The sequence below is a fragment of the Sinocyclocheilus anshuiensis genome, unplaced genomic scaffold, assembly GCF_001515605.1.
Source record: "Sinocyclocheilus anshuiensis isolate Anshui unplaced genomic scaffold, SAMN03320099.WGS_v1.1 scaffold20, whole genome shotgun sequence".
In the NCBI taxonomy this organism is placed as follows: Eukaryota; Metazoa; Chordata; class Actinopteri; order Cypriniformes; family Cyprinidae; genus Sinocyclocheilus; species Sinocyclocheilus anshuiensis.
This window is the reverse complement of record NW_015558646.1, coordinates 347,081-365,604: the sequence shown is the minus strand read 5'-3', so window position 1 is coordinate 365,604 and position 18,524 is coordinate 347,081. Positions and strand designations below refer to the sequence as shown.

The 18,524-nt window shown below is 40.3% G+C and overlaps 1 protein-coding gene across 2 annotated transcripts; it reads right to left on the bottom strand.

Annotated features, from left to right (window-relative positions):
• Positions 1-2,534: 2,534 nt before the first annotated feature.
• On the bottom strand, positions 2,535-14,743 carry LOC107680982 (protocadherin-10-like). 2 transcript variants are annotated; one of them, XM_016477088.1, is made up of 5 exons: positions 11,785-14,743; positions 10,981-11,039; positions 10,681-10,787; positions 5,401-5,754; positions 2,535-3,858 (listed from the first exon to the last, which is right to left on the bottom strand). In XM_016477088.1, the coding sequence occupies exons 1-5, from the start codon at positions 14,329-14,331 to the stop codon at positions 3,839-3,841; spliced, it is 3,087 nt and encodes a 1,028-aa protein (XP_016332574.1). In that variant the 5' UTR covers positions 14,332-14,743; the 3' UTR covers positions 2,535-3,838. The 2 variants fall into 2 exon arrangements, with proteins under 2 accessions (XP_016332574.1, XP_016332575.1); XM_016477089.1 differs by having other exon boundaries at positions 5,597-5,754.
• Positions 14,744-18,524: the final 3,781 nt, after the last annotated feature.

The following is an 18,524-nucleotide window of genomic DNA, read 5'->3' as shown; positions in this document are numbered from 1 at the left end:
GAAAAAAAGGATAAAAAATACACAATCTGAGCTCTCAGTGAGAAGAAAAGAGCTCTTTACACCAACTTCAAAAAACATTTAGGAAGGTTACACTGACCTCTCAGACAGTGTATGAGAGAAAAACCATTGTTTGGGTGCTTCTCTGTGTCAGCATGTGTGTTTTTGAAAGATAGGATGCCAAGTATGCTGCACTTTAAAAAAAAAAAAGTGTGATTCTAACAACAACAATAATAAATTCTTATTTATTCAATTACATTTTCATAATAATTATAATAAATATGATGATGGTAATGATTATCAGCTGTTCATATATTAAAGTAATACCAAGTATGTTGCCAAGTATATTATTATTTATTAAATTAAATTATATATATATATATATATATATATATATATTGCATACACACATTTGTATAACAAGTATTAAAGTTCAATTCTTCTTTGACTTCAGGTTCTTTTTTGTCTTTTGTTCAATTCCTGGAGTGTAAAATATAGGAGAATAGACTGGACACTGTCAGTCTTCTTCAGGTAATCTTTCCCCAGGCTATTGCTTCAATTTTTTTCTGCCACAGCATCAAAAAAAGCTACTTTTATTTTCCGTTTTCTTTTTTCTTTCTTTCACAAAGACATTATGATGTCCTGGGTACTTGGCCTACATTGACAACAAAATACACAAACACATACTTAGCCTGGGCCCAAATGACTGGCCTATAAGATTTACACACATGCTTTGATTTGTGTGTGTATGTAAAGTGTGCAGACAGTACAGTAAGGAAATAGGCCAAAGGCACTAAAGACAGATTAACGTTCATTCACTGAACTAAATAGGCTTACTGTCAAGTAGACTGATACCTCTTCACTCAGATGCTCAATGAGAGTAAAAAAAACACTCAGAGGTTAGAACCTGCTGTTTAATCGAGTCACAAGTTCACTGATATTCAAAACTATAAGCCATTGTCCATAGTTAGAGAAAATGTGTTAAAATTCACAGCCTACGATGGCATATTTGTCATTTAAAAGCTTTTTCGGAGACTTTTTGTCATGAAGTCTCAGCGGGGCTGTGTCACTAACAGGTCTGATAGCAAGACTACAGCAGTTGAGAGGTCTAAATGTCAGAAAAGCTGTGTACACAGAGCTCAGCTCACGGGGGCTCTCTGCCCCTCTTTTTCTTCTCCTTTCTCGCCTGGTCCCCCCCTCCCGTCGCGCTCCCGGCTTCGTCGTTCTTTTGTCATCTTATCTGCTGTCCGACTCTCCACCCGCTCCCACGTAACAGACAGCACACCTGGGATTTGTGGCCTCCCTGCTCTCACATTCCTGTCCTGCTCCGCTTATCGCTTTTTCGGCGCCTTGTCACTTCAGACGCTTAGGCAGGGGGCCCCGAGGCCCCTCAGAGAACTGCCAGGGGTCCGATGAGCCTCCACCACGTCTCACTGTCACCTCAGACATCAGACATCTGGCAGTGCCACACACATACACACACAGCAGAGATCTTCAAAACATTCCCTATAGAGAAGCATTTTGAAGTGAGAACAGACATGGAACACCTTGACAAACCAGCACCGAAGATGCTCTTATTTTTCTTTCTATCTCTCTTTGGAGAAGAACAAAAGTTGCCCTCACAGATGTCATCAGTCAGAAAGAACAAATGGAGCGCTGACCTGTCAGAGGAGATGAGGTGTGTGCAGGAGGAAGGAAAAGAGGGGTGAGATGAAGGGAGGAAAGGCGTGAGGGAGGTGAGAGAAAAGAGTCTGACAGGGGCTGGGGCTGTTAGCATATTTATGAGGACAGATTTTCTGTTCAACTTCAATCTATCTGTCAGCGGTGGCCTCTGCTTAAAGCGTCACCCAACACCCACCTTCACATCATCATTTGAGGCCCACCTTCTTACATTTTACATGCGAAACAAATACGATCCTGTTAGAAGAAGCTATTTGTATTCAGTAAAGCTGAAAAAAGTTAACCGAACATCTTTGAGTGACTTTAAAAGTTGCTCCAAAGCACGTCTCCGGGAAATGTATGACTTGTTTGGGGAATTGTAAGTCATTTATTTTATTTCTTTAATTATTCTTATTATAGCCCAGTGATTTATGTATTTAGGTCCCTCTGTCAGCTTTCCCGTCCAGATATTAAAGCCTGCGGTTTGTGAAAGAGATTAATGTGAGTGGAGGTCAAACATAATGGAGTATATATATATATATATTACATTTTGTTCTCTTTGCAGATGAGAAGTGAACAAAATGTATTTGTCCATGTTTCCCTCCATTTTTGTGCAAAAATGTTTTTGAACTGTCATTGTTAATAAAACCTCAATAGCATTTGTTTTGAACAAATAAATTGCTCTAAATGCTAATTTGAGTGGTTGAATCCATGTGTGCAAAAATAAGACTTTCAGATGTCCTTAGCTACAAAACAAAACCAGACAGCTGTGCCTGGTTTTCCATTACATATTTCATTAGAAAAGAATGTTTTGTGTAGTATTTGATTTTGAAGGAATGTGGCTTAATTGTTAAACTGTCTATTCGTATTAGTTCCGCTAAAGTTGTCTTAAAATAAAACACAGGAGTCTAAGACATAATTATGCATTTTTCAGTTTATTTGTCACCTCCTGGTATTAAGGTGTTTGTGTTCATATGCTTAAGTGTGTAAATATCAGTATCAGTGTGTGTGTGTGTGTGTATGTGTGTGTGTGTGTGCATGTGTGTTTGATTCGCACTGTGTGCCCCTTTTGTATTTGGCTTCAAATTTCCAAATGGATCTATTTGGCTACAGTAATACACAACTGCCATGTATTAAAATCTAGAATATTATGACCCTTTTTATTTATAGACATGAATCTCAATATCCAAAAGTGAAAAAATGGATGAAAAGTTTGGAGATAAGGCTTTCTGTCATGTTAAGAACCCCTGTAAAGTGGATTAGCGACGCTAACAGCTCCCTTGAGGAGCCTTACACACTACACTGGAAAAAACGGCGCAAATGAAGACCGCACTTTCAGAAAAAGCATATATAGATAGATTTATAGATATAGATTTATATTTATTTTGAAGTTTAAAAGAGTACAGTTAAGACTTCTCACACGTGATATAACCTACGTATTGTCTGAGAGAGTAAGATTTAGGCCACAGCTGTCCTGCTCACAACGTTAAACACTTAACCCTGACGGGAAAAAAAAAAATCCCTCCGTGGAATCCGTTGCTTTTTTTTTTTTCTTTTGACAAAGAGTTGGAATAGATTTAGGGAAAACACCTTATCACACACACACAGCCGCACACAGAATATAAAAACAGTCATGTCTAAAAGAACAATATTGCATTTGTAATGCACAAATGAATTTCCTGTACAATTGGCTTTTCAGTGGTGTGTGTGTGTGTGTGTGTACATAAACAACTAAAGGGCTCAGTGAATATATCTCCATTTTTGTAGTTTTCGTTGGTGGTTCTCGTCATAGTTCGCATTGTCTTTTTTTGTCTTTTTTTTTTTTACGATGTACAGTAGTGCTGTAAACAGGCACACGCAGAAGCCAAGAGGAATAGCTGTCCTCTTGTTTCTTTACTTGTCTTCCTATCCTCAGTGTATTTTAACGGTTTAGTTTTGTCCTCCGTCTCAGTCCTGCTGAGAAGCGCGTTATGTCCAGCCGCTCGGCGTTGCATCTAGCTCTGCGAGTCAGACTCTTTCATCAAGTTTGTTGAGGTCCTAGAGGCTCCGGAAGCCTTTGGGAACGCACAATCATCTGACGTCTCTGGAAATAGAGTCTGAAAACTTGACGCTCTTTGCTTTTCCATCAGTTTTACTGATTGTGCAAAATCACGCCGTCTCTGGTATGTCCACTCGGAAAGAGCTAGCATATCCTTTTCCGCGCTAAAAAGGGAAAAAGAAAGGAAGCTTATTAAAGGTTAGGGTTTTTTAGGCGGCAAACTACATAAAGTGTTGTGCTAAGCTATTAAAAGACCCTTGGCTGGTCCGTTCAGAAGCGGAGCTTTGATGTGGAACTATAGGCCTACAATCATAAACTATTACCTCAAAGTTAAATGCACCACCCACACAGCCTCGGAGCGCTCTTTCTGAGACAGATGTCTGAAGGTTTCAACAGAACAAGAGCAGTCGATAATATTTCAATCAATCCCACTACCACCTTCATCCCCTCCAACACAACAAACAGTAGTAGGCAGTCTAAACCTTATAAACTCTGGCCTTTTGAGAGCGTCTGTTTCAAGCTTCTGAGCTGATGTTTGGCATGACTAGTCAAACGCTGCCTCAATAAGTCTACTGCCTGTGTACAAAACAATAGGGAGTTTCAGCCTTTCTTTTATTTTTGTGTGTTTTACAAGTTCATTTTAGGCTTCAATCTCTGTCAGTCGCTGGTGGGTTTTTGCCTATGGTCAGATATCTGAGAATGTTTTAATGTTTGATCTAACATCGTATTGCATTAAAATCCCACAACTAGACAAGGGCTTTTGTAATTCCCTGCATTTATAAACAACTGAATGAATTCATAGAGCAATTTCATGTTTCAAAGCATGTGCAATGTTTGAAGTAATGAAATGATCAGGGTTGTGGAACATTCTGAATTCAACTGAGAATGCTCGTTTAATTCCTGATTTTGAATTTGAATGTAAGGAGGTAGAATTAAAGTTAAACGAATTTCAATAAATGTAATACAATTGCAATTTTTAAAAAGAAAAAAGAAAAAAAAAACAAGTTGGTCAAGACAAATTTTAAATGTTGGCTTGAAGGTTTATTTATTTATAGATAGACTTATAATTTAATATTTCAATTACCAAAAATTGTGTGTGCAGCCAGTTTGTATTAAAAGTGGGTCAATTCCTAAATTCTGATTGTTTTCACCACCCTGATAACATTGTTTGAATGTGAGTAAATGTATGAAGAAAAAGCTAATCATACACTCTTAAAAATAAAGGTCCTTCAATGCTTCAATAAAAAACTATTTTGTTCACTTGGTAGATTTCTTTCTATTTGCTTCGTTGAAGATGAAAATAGTTCTTGATGCTACATTAGAAGAAGTTCTTAAGATCAGAATATTGATTCCTCCATTTAAAATGTGCAGGCCTCCAGGGGGCTTTAAAGCACCAATAGATGATTTCCTAAAGAACTAGAGGATAAAAAATACTTTAGGAAGTTAAAATGATACACTTATGTTCTCTCCTATAGGTTTTGCTTCTGTCAGAGCATTTATTTTTAAGAGTGTACACCAGGAACCAGTATATATACAGCAGATGAAGGATGGACAGATGTTGATGGGTAAAGGAAATCGGAAGTGTGAGGGCTTAGAATTTTTAGAGGAGAATTCAGCAGCACTTCACGCTAGAGGCCTTGAATTTGGAAAGTTTTTTTGGGTCAGATCAAGAGAGAGGAAAGAGCTCTCTCTTTTGAGATACTCACACAGACAGGTGGCTTTGTAAGGCATGCGAGAGTTACACAGAAGTGCATCGAACTCTTTCCTCTCTAGCGTGGAAGCATTGAGGTGGTGTTGATGGTGTTGATGTTGGTGTTGGTGCATCTGGTTGGGGTTGTGTGGCGTCTCTTTGCCAAAGGTTGAGAATGACTGATCGCCCGCCAACGTCTCGCCCTCAAATACCTCAGAGTCGGGCACAGAGTCCATGCCCGGCACGTGCAGGTTGCTGCGGTAATCGGCGCCCTGTCGTGCCTCGGTAGGCACGAAACTTGGCATCCAGCAGCGATCTGAGTGGCCGAGGGCTTTGCACTCCTCTGTGCAGTTGGAGAAGAGGTCTACTCCTATGAGAGAGAACAGAGAGATGGGTTAGCTTGTGTTTAATTGTCCATGTGGGAGGATGACAGCAGGAATCTGCTCCCAATTGCACTGGAAGCATGTAAGTGCATTAAAACAAGACAAACCAACATAAATAAATACAATAAACCATGTGTATGCAGTGCATGTATGATATAACTCGCTCTCAACATCTCCTCTCGTAGATAAAAGACCGAACCGCCACATTCAACCAATTCAACCAATCGGTATGACTTATCCAACATCTTTTTTTAGACTTAATCAAGCATTATAAATATGTAAATCCAAATTAAATGTAATACATGTCATTCACTTTGAAAACATTAGAAGCTCTATGCATGAAATGTCTTTGGCACTTGACGTGCTAATCATGAAAAGATTGCATCGTGCTCTTTTTTTCCTTTTTAGTGACTTTTAAATTACAAATTACCCTGATCAAAGCATGTGCGGAGAACATACACAACGAGTGGATGGAGTCAATGCTGTAATCTCTTCTTGAGGTCTCTCTTTCCCTCTCTCTTTCTATTTGACATCAAAGGTAAACTCTCTCAGACACCAAGCTTGCAGATAAACCCGATCCTCTGTTCTCTTTCCGCCTCTTCTGCCCAGCTAGAAGATGAAGGGATATATTATAAAGGTCATAACCCCCTTTACTATTTTGTTTCTTTCTCTCTGTCTCAATTAAAGGAACAAAAAGAATAAGGGACACAATAAGACATTTAAAAAACACACACACACACAAAATATAAAACATGCTTCAATGAACTTCAAAGGAATATAAAATAAAAATATTTGGGGAAATATATATATAACATATTTATATATCTAAACAGTTTAAATTACTATAAATAAATATGTAATTTCCCAGGCATTATTTGAAACAGGCTTTAAGAACCTAGCTCCACCCCTTAAGGCCTACAACATCTTTCTCATAGGTTTAGCTCAAGCCTCCAAAAAAAAAAAAAAAAAAACTTACTCTTTTGTCTCTTTCTCGTCTAAATTAAAGAACCTAAAAAATACGGAAAACACAACAAGATACTACATAACTATCTAATCTAATCTAACAATTTTATAATTTTCCAGGCCTTAGGAGCCAAGCTTCAGCACCAGTGTTGGGCCTACCACATCAGGTTTAGCACGAGCCTCTTTGAAAATGCATTTTAATTAGCGGCACGTAATTCAAGCAGCCCACTGCTAATATCCAATGACTAACGCCCTCACAAATCACAAAGCTGAGAAGCTAGCGCTACAAGAGCGTTACAGTTATAGCCAGCGTGAGAGAAAAGATCCTGTTAGTTTGTGCGTGACAGTTACACGAAGCCTTTTAGCCCCGCCGGCACCCCAGCAGGTGTTAGCCGTGCCATTTTGACTACATGCATCTGAGAAGAAGAGAGAGGTGAGCATTTTTAAATCCCCTTTCTGTGTCTAAAAACCCCACATCTAAAACAGTCAGTAATTACAGCTGGATGATTAATGAAGTGCCATTTTCAAAGCAGCGCTAAGCAGAGATGTTGAAGGTATGGAGCAGAGTCAGTGGTGTGGGGGGGATGTTCTTTGCTAATCCTCAGACTAGCCCTTCAGACAGAAGACAGGTCAGCATACACAGACTTTGGGTTTCTGCTTTAAAAGAGGATTAGAATTCTTCTGAGCTACATGCAAACAACCTACGTAGGCCTGGGCTTGGTAAGACTCTCCTAATTACAGACCCAAGTATAACATCGACAAGTAGTTCAGACATTAAACAAATCTGAAAGCTATCTATGACAATATTCAAAGGTCTCATTTTTATAAGAGACTGTGAACAAAGGTTCTTTGTGTATATTTCTGACATACAAAGAAGGTGAGAGAGCGAGCAAGAGAGAGAGTTTGATATTTAGACAGTGTGAGATAAGACACTTCCTCATCGTGTAATCGCACGGAGACATCTTGATATTTCCTGACATTTTCTGAAATTAATTGCTCTCTGTACTCATCCAGTGTCTTTTTTTTCAGTGGAAAAACCGGAAAAGTAATTATATTGTTGACTTGTGGTTCAATATTTCAAGAAAGAATCAAACCTGATGAAAATACAATTCTCTGGTTGAAAAAATCCATGCTATTTTTATACCTTGTATTAATTTCAGTTTCAGGTAAGCCGATGCTGAATACAAATTTAAATGGGTTCCATAATGTTTTGATATGTATCCACTTATTGTAAGAAAAAAGGTTACAAGGGTTTTAATCTTTGCCATTTAAAGCAGGTACTCCACTAAATTATTCTAGAATTCAGCTCAAAACATTTTATATTTCAAACATTATATATAAGATTAAAATTAAAACAATATTTTAAAGTACGTTATAACACTACATGCCATTGAAAAGTCTGCGGTCAGTTAGATTTCGAATGCTTTTGAATGAAATCTATTATGCTTACCAAGGCTTAATTTATTTCATAAAAATACAGTAAAAATATGTAATATTATGAAATATTTTTTACAACCTAAAATAACCATTTTCTATTTTAATTTATTTTCAAATTAAATTTATTTTCTGATGGAAAAAGCTGAATTTTAAACAATCATTACTCCAATCTTCAGTGTCACACAAAACTGGAAACTGTTCTATTTCTATTCATCAAGATTCTTTGATAAACAGAAAGTTCAAAAGAACAGCATTTCTTTGAAATACTTCCAACTATTTTTATTTATTAATTTTTTTGTAACAATGTAAAAGTCTTTCTCGTCACTTTTGATCAGTTTTGCTTAATAAAACTATTAATTTCTTTTGGAAAAAACAAAGAACGGTAGTGTATGTTTGTGAGAAATGCACCATTTTGTATTATTATTATTATTATTATTTTATTATTATTATTATTTTTTTATCAAACTTCAATAACACCTTGGCAGTTGCATGCTGACATAATGAGTGATGTTGTGTTGTCAAAAAAAACAGAGACCCTCATCTCAAAATTTGACCGTAAGTGCACAAAGAATCCACATTTGAGATGCATGTAAGCACCAGATGAAAAAGGCAATGGCCAGATCACCCAGAGGCGGATCGCAATGCGATGACTAAACAGGGTCTCTATGCAACAAAAAGCCAGAGGAACACCACAAGCAATTTCACCAAAAAAGAAAACACTCAAAATATATTATTTTGCGCAAGTTGTTTGAAACTCTACGTCACTTTTTCATTATGCTCTACACTGTGCATGACAAAGCGAGAGAAAGAGAAAGAGAGATAAAAAGAATTATAGATTAAAGAAGATATAGCAATGGACTGTAAATGAAATGATCCACTGAAACATCTCCTTCTCTATATATCTGCTCTGCTGTTTTCTGAGCAGAAGCCCTGCAAAGCATTAGATCTGATAATAACCTTCATTTGCTAATCGGTATGCATCAGGCTGAAAATAAATTACTGATCAGTGAGCTGTTTCTGGATTCTGAACATGACCTGCAAACCAAATGAGGGATTCTGTTACAACATGGCAGATCCTCGGGATAAAAGAAATGAAACTGGAATGAAACGATTCAGGTGTGTCATTTCATCAGAGAAGCTCTGAAGTTCTCCACTATGTATTACAGGTGCATTTTTATGCATTAGAGATCAATTAAACGATGCTTATCTTGGCCTGTTTTTAATCTAGCAGAGATGACTAGATTGGGATGTGTCTATGTTGTGACACTGTAGCACTAAACTTTCCTTTTTCAAAAAGCCCATAAAACAGCAGCTGGTTAAGAAACAAAATGTCTGAAACAAATTTGAAAGGATGAAGGCAGTTTCTAGCGAATTCTCATTAAAATGAACAATGTACGCTTTTGAATGCTCTCCAAGCTTGCATACCAAGTGAAACGTTTTCAATTATCTTAATTAAAGAAGATAGCATGCAGCAAAACAATTAATTTTAGTGGGGACAACAAGCAAATGGGGAAAAAAAAGCAGAACATATTATTATTATTATTACATTATAGAGCTGTATCTTAAAGGCAAGTGTTCTTTGATGGCCTGTAACAACAAAGGCAGATGGGCTAGCTGACCTTGTATGGAAAAAAAAATCTTGATTTTAATCTAATGTTTAAATGAGCAAAAATAGGCTAAATGAGAGCTGAAGCAGTCCAGCCACAGCATATGGTGCTCTGGAATAACAGCAGAGGACATATGCTCAAGCAAAGAGAAATTAATGATAATAAGATGCAACTTTTTTGTTGTATTCATTTGTGTCCAACTATGTCATAATTACATTATACAGTCAACTTCCCAATGCACTTCAAGCGAAGTGTCATTTAGCAACAAAGCACCGTTTCCATCGCAGCATAAAGCCGAATCTCATTTCCAAAGCGCCACATGTGGTCTTATGAAGGTGTGGACAAGTAGTGCCCTCCATCAGTGGAATGCGGGCAGAGGGATTAGGGTGGAAGGGGAGTTTGGGGACGGGGTCGCATGCAGTCAATGAATCGCTTGTTTGTTTGTCGCTCAACCTATTTGGTCCCATTCCCACAGAGTCGATGACAGACCGCCTGGACTGATCTAAATTCCATCATGTCTTTGGAGACGTTGGTGAAAGGGAGATAATACCACTGAAGTAAATCCCTATTATGAGGATGTATTCATAAACAATTGGATTACATTCTCCACTAAGGCTGTAGTTCCCAAAACGTGTTCATGCATCCACACCCAGAGGCTCGCTAGCCTAAACTATTTCTGCTAGGATTCTGACAGATCTGAAAAGCCATGACATGCCTTGATCAGGGCTTTTGTTCTGATTGTGTGAGGATGAAACCCAATCAAACTATTTAAAATCTGCCATCTTTCATCCAGCATGTCTATCTCGACAGTTTACCCACATCTCTGCAAGCTCAGCCTGACTAGCAGCTCTTCTGTTAATCAATACAAAACAAGAGAAAAATAGAAATTGACTAGCTTAGACTTACCAGAGGAATGTCCGCGATGCATGGCATCATGGTCACTGTCTCCCTGCTCGCTGTCTCCATGGCCGCTGTCTTTTGAGCTCACGATATCTGCCTCCTGGAATGCAGAACTGAGGGAGGAGAGAGGGTTTGAGTCAACCAATATGCCACATGACTCTTATATAACCACAAATTTACTGCTCAGCTTTGATATGGTCTCTCAGGTTGGTTTAATTCGGATGTTCATAGACTTTAAAAAAATAAAGGCTTCTGAAAATTTTATGGGGGGAAATAAGTTTAAGATCAGTTAGGTTAAGTGCTTACCTGTTAACACGCCTTGGTCGGTCTACCAAATAACTGAGCTCTGCTCTCTGGTGTTTTGTCTGCAAGAGAGGTATCGATTTGAAACAGGCCCAACAACAATGCATAATAGTAATTAAATAATATTAATTAAAAAAAAAAAATAAATAACACAGGTCAGAATTCAGGTTTTGCTCACTGGGGGCATTGCAGGAACTTTATGGGCAGTCAAAATCATTAGGCTCTGCTGCTATTCAGCAGAATTCAACTATAGACAGATCTTTGTTCTTGTGAGGCTCTGCAACACCGTGACTGGCATATCTAATGACCTATAACCCGGGGAGCTTTTCACAAACATGCAAATCTATAATTTCAGTGACTCACTATGTTTAAGCTCTAACGTGGGTAATTCCACAGAATAGGCCATATAGAACATATAATAATAATAATAATAATAAAGTAATAATAAATAATGTTGCTTATGTCGGTCTGCGAGCAACCAGTTATCAAACTGTTTGTTTTCAGAGCTCACTATTCTTGAGAGGAAGATTATTTTGTATTATTCTCACTGAATGCATATTTAATTCGAAATATAAAAAGACAATTAAAATGTAAAATAGCAAACTATTTCAAAATCATGACTATTCCACATAATGACGAATGCTTAAAGTCTATACTGTAGAGATACAGTATAGCTTAATAAAAGAGCTAGATTTGCTTTCTGAGTGCCATTAATCAAAATCAAACAAAAAATAAAACGGAATCTTTAAAATTATTTTAAAGAAATTATTTGGCAAGTAATTATATTATTTGAGTAAGTGCTCGTACCTCACTGGAGAGCAGGCTGCCGTTAGATATGATGTCCGGTTGCTGCTGGTCCGTATAGCCGGTCACTATGGCTCCGCACGGGTTGTGCTCGGTGTCGTTGTTGCGCGACGGGCTGCAGGCCTTCAGGAACATGAGGTCCGTTTTGGCCGATTCCGGAGTCAGACAGACCTGGTAGCAGTAGTTCTGACTTTGATGGAGCGAGCCGAAGCTCCCTGACTCCTCCACGGGCACCTGCGCGGCGCTCGCCACGCTCACGTTGGCTGTGTTGGTGCTCTGGACCAGCATGATGTCTGACTTGCTCAGCTTCTTCTTTTTCCTGGCGGCCCGGGCCTGACGACCGCAGCACCCACCTGACCCGCACGACCCGCAGCCTACCAGGCAGCAGCAGTCGCTCGCCAGGCAGGTGCTGTAGATGTTCAGCTTTTTGTCCTTCTGACAGCGCACGGCCAGCACAATCATAGCCAGAAGGAAGATGAAAGAAACGGAACCGAGAGCAATGATAAGGATGAGCGTCAAGTCCAGAGACGCGTCTTTGGCCTTGGCCGTGCCGCGTTCTCCACTGTGGCCCTCCACAAGACTGTCCACGAGCATCACCTGCACCACCGCGCTGCACGACATAGGAGGCTGCCCGTGATCCCTTACCTCAATCAGCAGCTCATACAGTTGTTGCGGGTCTCGTTTGACTGACACCCGGCGGGCCGTGCGCAATTCCCCGGTGCGCCAGTCCATTCGGAACATCCCATTCTCGTTGCCTCTCTGTATACTATAGGACAAGCGCGCGTTCTCCCCATCATCTGCATCCATGGCGACAATGCGAGTAACTAGGTAGCCTGGCTCGGCAGAGCGCGGCAAAGGCTCCCGCGCAGTGCCATTTTTTCCAAGAGGCGCAATCACAGACGGCGCGTTATCGTTTTGATCCACTATAATGACGTTCACCGTGGCGTTGGACCACAGCTCGGGGCTGCCCGAGTCTCTGGCTTGAACCATGAAGCTGAAGTCTTTTAGTTGCTCATAATCAAAGGATCTGAGGGCGTACAGATACCCATTCTCCGAGTTGATGGACACATAGGTGACCACAGACATACCATGGATTTCACACTCCACTATGGAGTAAGTTATATAAGCATTCTGTCCGACATCAGGATCGACTGCACTGACAGCGTAGATGTAAGCACCAGGGACATTGTTCTCAGTCACATACACATCATAAATGGGCTGCGTAAACGTTGGCGCGTTGTCGTTCTCGTCAGACACGTGCACTTTGATTGATTTGCTGGTAGCCAGAGATGGAATCCCTTTATCTCTCGCAACAACGGTGACTGCGTATGCCTCTACAGTCTCTCGGTTGAGAGGACCGTCAGTCACAATAGTGTAATAATTTCTGAAAGAGGTTTTGAGTTTAAAAGGAACATCTCCGAGAATCTCCACATGCGTCTGGCCGTTGTCTTCGGAGTCTTTATCGCTGACGCTGAGCAGCGCGATGACGGTGCCAGTGGCTGCGTTCTCGCTCACCGACTCCGTGACGGTGCTGAAGATGATCTCCGGTGCGTTGTCATTTACGTCCGTTACTTTGACCAAAACTTTACAGTGCGCGGGCACGGCATTAGGTCCCATATCTTTCGCTTGCACGTAAATCTGATACAGGCTGCTCTCCTCAAAGTCCACCTCACCTCTGACCTCTATACGGCCCGTTCGGGCGTCGATATCGAACAGTTCCTTGACCCTGCTTGAGATGTGGTTGCTGAACGAGTAAATTACCTCTCCGTTCGGGCCCTCGTCTGAGTCGGTCGCGTTCAGCTGGATGACGAGCGTGCCCACGGGCGCGTTCTCGGCCAAGTTGACTGAGTACACCGGCTGATCAAACACGGGGACGTTGTCGTTGGAGTCGAGCACTCTGACCACAAGCAGAGCTGTACCTGTCCGAGGAGGCTGGCCGCCGTCCACGGCCGTGAGAACGTAACGATGCATCGCCTGCTGTTCCCGATCAAGTGGCTTTTCCAAAACCAACTCTGCGAATTTGTTGCCGTCGGTCTGTGTTTGCACGTCTAGGTAGAAATTGTTGTTGTTGGTAATGTCGTAAGTGCGCAATGCGTTACTACCGACATCCGGATCAAAGGCGCTCTCCAACGGGAAGCGCGTACCCGGGGTCGCGCTCTCGGATATTTCCACGGTGATGTCTGTCTCCGGAAAGCTCGGAGGGTTGTCGTTGATGTCCACCACCTCGATCTCCACGCGAAAGAGCTCGAGTGGGTTCTCCAAGAACACCTCCAGGTGAAGCAAGCAGCTGGCGCTCTGCTTACAGATGCGCTCCCGGTCGATTTTCTCGTTCACGAAAAGCACCCCGTTCTCCAAGTTTACTTCCAGGTACGGCGTCCGCGAGCTGGGCACCACCTGAAAGCGGCGGGATGAAAGTTTCGTAAGGTCCAGTCCCAAATCCTCTGCGATATTCCCCACAAATGTGCCCTGCTCCGCTTCCTCGGGCACAGAGTAACGTATCTGCGAAACTACTCCATCCGCGAGACACAGCAGGAGCAAAAACACAAACATCTCCACTCCGGAAAGGACACTTGGACTATTTTATCTCAGCGGAGCACGCAGCAAAACCATCACCCTCTTCTCCAAGGCCAGGCGCGCAGGCGTGCGTAAGGCTTTGGTTGTAAGGCGATATTTTTCCTTAAACGGGGCTGTCAGCCAAAACCATGCTGTCTGCGTGCTGGTTTACACAGGACCGATTTCCCAAGGCGATTCCCCCCACGAACAAGCTTTAGAGTCGCAGCGGATTTCTGGCACAAGTGAACATTACAGCATTAGACTGTCACTGATACTAAGAGATATCAGCTGGCGTGTGATAAAACACAATATCATAATCCACAGAGTTAATTCAACAAATGCATTTTATATTAGAGCTGCAGTCTCTGATATCTGAAAGGTCCCGGTATATCTGGTGCGCTCCTGCGGGGTCCGCTGGCACAGTACTGAGGCAACAGCGCTTAGCTGTTCGGTTTTCCCGCAGCACCCTCTCCTCGCCAACCAATGGGAGCACCCGGCACTAGCAGAGCTGAAGCTTTATTGGATTTGCGCTACGTCAGTCAAGCCTCCTAGTAGCGGATAGACACGCCCCTGGTCAGAGCTGCGGGATTTCTGGTCATAATGATTGAATGGCTGATGAGTTCGCATGAGAATGAGTCAGAGAGAAGAACGATCAAGATGTGGGGGGAAAACACACACACACACACACAAAATAAAAAAAAAATATTTGTATATCAACATGGGAAATTGTGCATTTTATATATTGAAAATGTGTAGCAATACATAATTCCACCCATTATTATTTGTATAAGTAGTGAATTTTGTATCCTTTACCTGCACATCACTTTATTGTTGAACTGTGCATATGGTGATGTGACAATAAAAGGTATTTGATTTAATCTGAAATGTACAGTTTAAAAAAAGTGGAAAACCAGTATATTTGCATTTCATTTCACAAGTGCAAAACAAATGTCTCTCTCTTTAGACAAGGCATTTTTTCTTCACTGTAAATATTTTAAAATTATTGTTGTATAATTTATATTGGTATATGATGCATTTAATATAGCCTATCGACTGCACACATAAACCAGGCAGACTCTCTACTATCGTCTTCATCTTGCAATGTGTGTTGTCTTTGGAGCTTTCTCAGGTTTGGTTCCCAAGCGCGAGCCACATGCGCCTCCTAGCTGCCAAAACGAATCTGTTGAGCTGCTGTCAGTCACGCGCCTGGGATTCCTCATGGCAACTGCACAGAAATGTCCAGCAGTTGCATATTATCCCTCTTTATTAAATAAGATACAGTTGAGCACAACTAATATGTTGGATTAAGTAATTAACCCGTTTAGACCCAGTGTCCATTCTAATGGACATGACTTTTCTTCTTTTTCATTTGGTGCCAAGCAAAATTAGACTGAATATTGCTCAGTCAGTATATGGGTGTTATATTAATGATTTTTTTTTTGTTTTTTTTTTGAGGAAAACATAAAATTAAGCTAATTTAGGATCCATTGTAACGGTCAGTGGGTAAGGAAAAAAAGAGCTAGGATATATGACTTAAAAGCTGTCCAAGTAACTGCCTCATACAAATGTACCCTTAGCAATAATCGAGTCAGAATATCCAGAATATCTTTATTTTCAGACAATGTCTGACAGAACTTATTAAATGGACCTTTTGCCTGTCACAACAACAGAAAGAGGTTGTTGCATTGCATCGGCATTCAACCGACTGTTTGAAAACGTACAAATTGTGGGTGGCGAAACATCAAATCCATATGTAGCCTGTATAATTAGGCTAGCTAGATGTTGTTCATTGTAATGCAAATTACAAATAGGCTCACTAATAAGACGTTGTCATAACAGATTTTGACTGATTATCATTTATGTCTGCATTTCGAGTACAAATGCAGCACGGTCATACTTTTGTTTTAATGGAATATAATTCGTTTCTAACCATTGTAACGGTCAGTGGGTAAGGAAAAAAAGAGCTAGGATATATGACTTAAAAGCTGTCCAAGTAACTGCCTCATACAAATGTACCCTTAGCAATAATCGAGTCAGAATATCCAGAATATCTTTATTTTCAGACAATGTCTGACAGAACTTATTAAATGGACCTTTTGCCTGTCACAACAACAGAAAGAGGTTGTTGCATTGCATCGGCATTCAACCGACTGTTTGAAAACGTACAAATTGTGGGTGGCGAAACATCAAATCCATATGTAGCCTGTATAATTAGGCTAGCTAGATGTTGTTCATTGTAATGCAAATTACAAATAGGCTCACTAATAAAACGTTGTCATAACAGATTTTGACTGATTATCATTTATGTCTGCATTTCGAGTACAAATGCAGCACGGTCATACTTTTATTTTAATGGAATATAATTCGTTTCTAAATAGGTTAGAGTGCAATCCCTTGTCTCAAATAATTTCAGCCTGCTTTAGTGCATTATATCCGCGCGTTTACCTCTATACTGATGAAAACGACAGTCTATCAAACTGTTGGCGTAAACCTGCTCCCCGGCTCCCAGCAACCAAATGTCACGGTTTTCATCAGAGCGGAATAACACCGGATCCACGGTGGCAAACACAAGAAACAGTCGGAGCGCCCCCTTGCGCATCGCAGCGGCACTACATCCGTACGGTACAATAGCCATGAAGGACTGATGACTGAGTTTGGTGTCCCCTCAAGAAAGCACATTTGAAGGAGTGTCTGAAACGGTGCTGTGCCAGAAAGAATCTTAACACCAGTGGAGTGTATACATGAATCACTTCCAAAAAGAGATTTTCTAAATCAAGTTCTGGCGAGCCACTGGCGCACTCACTCGACTTTATGCTTTAATTCCCACGAGGGTGCCGGAGGGATTTAATAGACTTGAGTTTTCATGAATATTTCAAGATTTATGGACAAACAGTGATTTGAATATGAGAATCAGATTATCTCCCCTCCTGTTTTATAATGTGAGCATACCTCAACAGAATGAGGAGAGCTGCCATTATGATTGGCACCCAAGCGCTCTCTTTCTCGCTTTCTCTTTTTGTCACTCCTGCAAAGCTGATTTAGGGAAAGGTGATGTTTTGAGATTCAGAATAAGTAATTTATTCCATTACCTGTGTGAAAATGCTCAATTAAAGATTTGTAGAGAAAATATAAACTTTCGCTGCGGGATAAACCCTAAATTTACCAAGCACAAACTCGGTTTTTGGCAAAGTAATTAATGCGACTGTGTTAATACTGCTTGTTTACTCACAATCATCATCTGTTCACAAAAGTTGTGAAGTATACTGTAGGTATTATTTTTTTTAATTTGATGGCACCGATGAGAACAAATCTTGAACTGAATTGAGCTGAATGATGAAATATTGTTTTCTATAAAGCTGCTTTACAGCTGAATCACATATGTATCATAACTCACAAATTTTGCAACATCAACACTGTTATCCAGCTGAATTTAATCAACACCAAACTGACTTGAGCAGAATAATGATTGTCTGTTGTCTTTTTAGAGCTGCTTAACTTGTCTCATGTTTGCTTGTCTCATGTCTGAAGAAGTTTCCATAATCGATTCTGTTATTTTCCTATCTATTAATCTGAATAATGCACTGTAAAAATAAAGGTGACTTAAGTTTTGTTAGCTTACCAATTTGTAACTGTATAACTCTAAAAGTGTGGCTGCCATTTATAACAACATTCCAGTTAACAATTCTTTCTATTTCAGGTGGAAGAAAATAGTTTTTATAAGGGTGTTGCTCCAGGAATCAGTCCGATGTTGTGCTTGTGTGATTTTATACAACTGTATTGCTTACTTTGATCAGTTAACATGATTTTTGGGTTGATTTTTTTTACAGTTCAGGATGCCATATTTAGATCTGCCATGGTTAGTATGGAAAACAACGGGTATCAGATTCTCTCATTAGGTGCGTGATGGACAATGAACAGTGACAGAGCCTTTAAACCAAATCATCTTCTGAGTTCTAATTAAGTTTCACCATGTCAGAATCTCAAATCTGGAACATCAGAGGAAAATAGCCTCAGTTCTCCAATCCAGCTTCCTTTCCCCCCACAGAAAACAGACAGAAAACAAACGAAAATTGAGTTTTCAGACATAACAAAAGATGTCTGTTCTCACATCTTAATATCTGATGGCCATATGTAGCGTCAGTCTGTCGATCAGCCCCGCGTGTGGTTATGTGTGTGTCTGGACGTCTGGC

Bases quoted from the DNA above. Each gene is read 5' to 3' on its own strand.
- LOC107680982 (XM_016477088.1), bottom strand. From the start codon at position 14,331: ATGTTTGTGTTTTTGCTCCTGCTGTGTCTCGCGGATGGAGTAGTTTCG. The intron at 5,755-10,680 runs GTAAGTCTAAGC...TCTCTCTCATAG, and splicing joins GCATCGCGGACATTCCTCTG to GAGTAGACCTCTTCTCCAAC. The intron at 3,859-5,400 runs GTGAGTATCTCA...TTCCCTTTTTAG, and splicing joins TTACAAAGCCACCTGTCTGT to CGCGGAAAAGGATATGCTAG.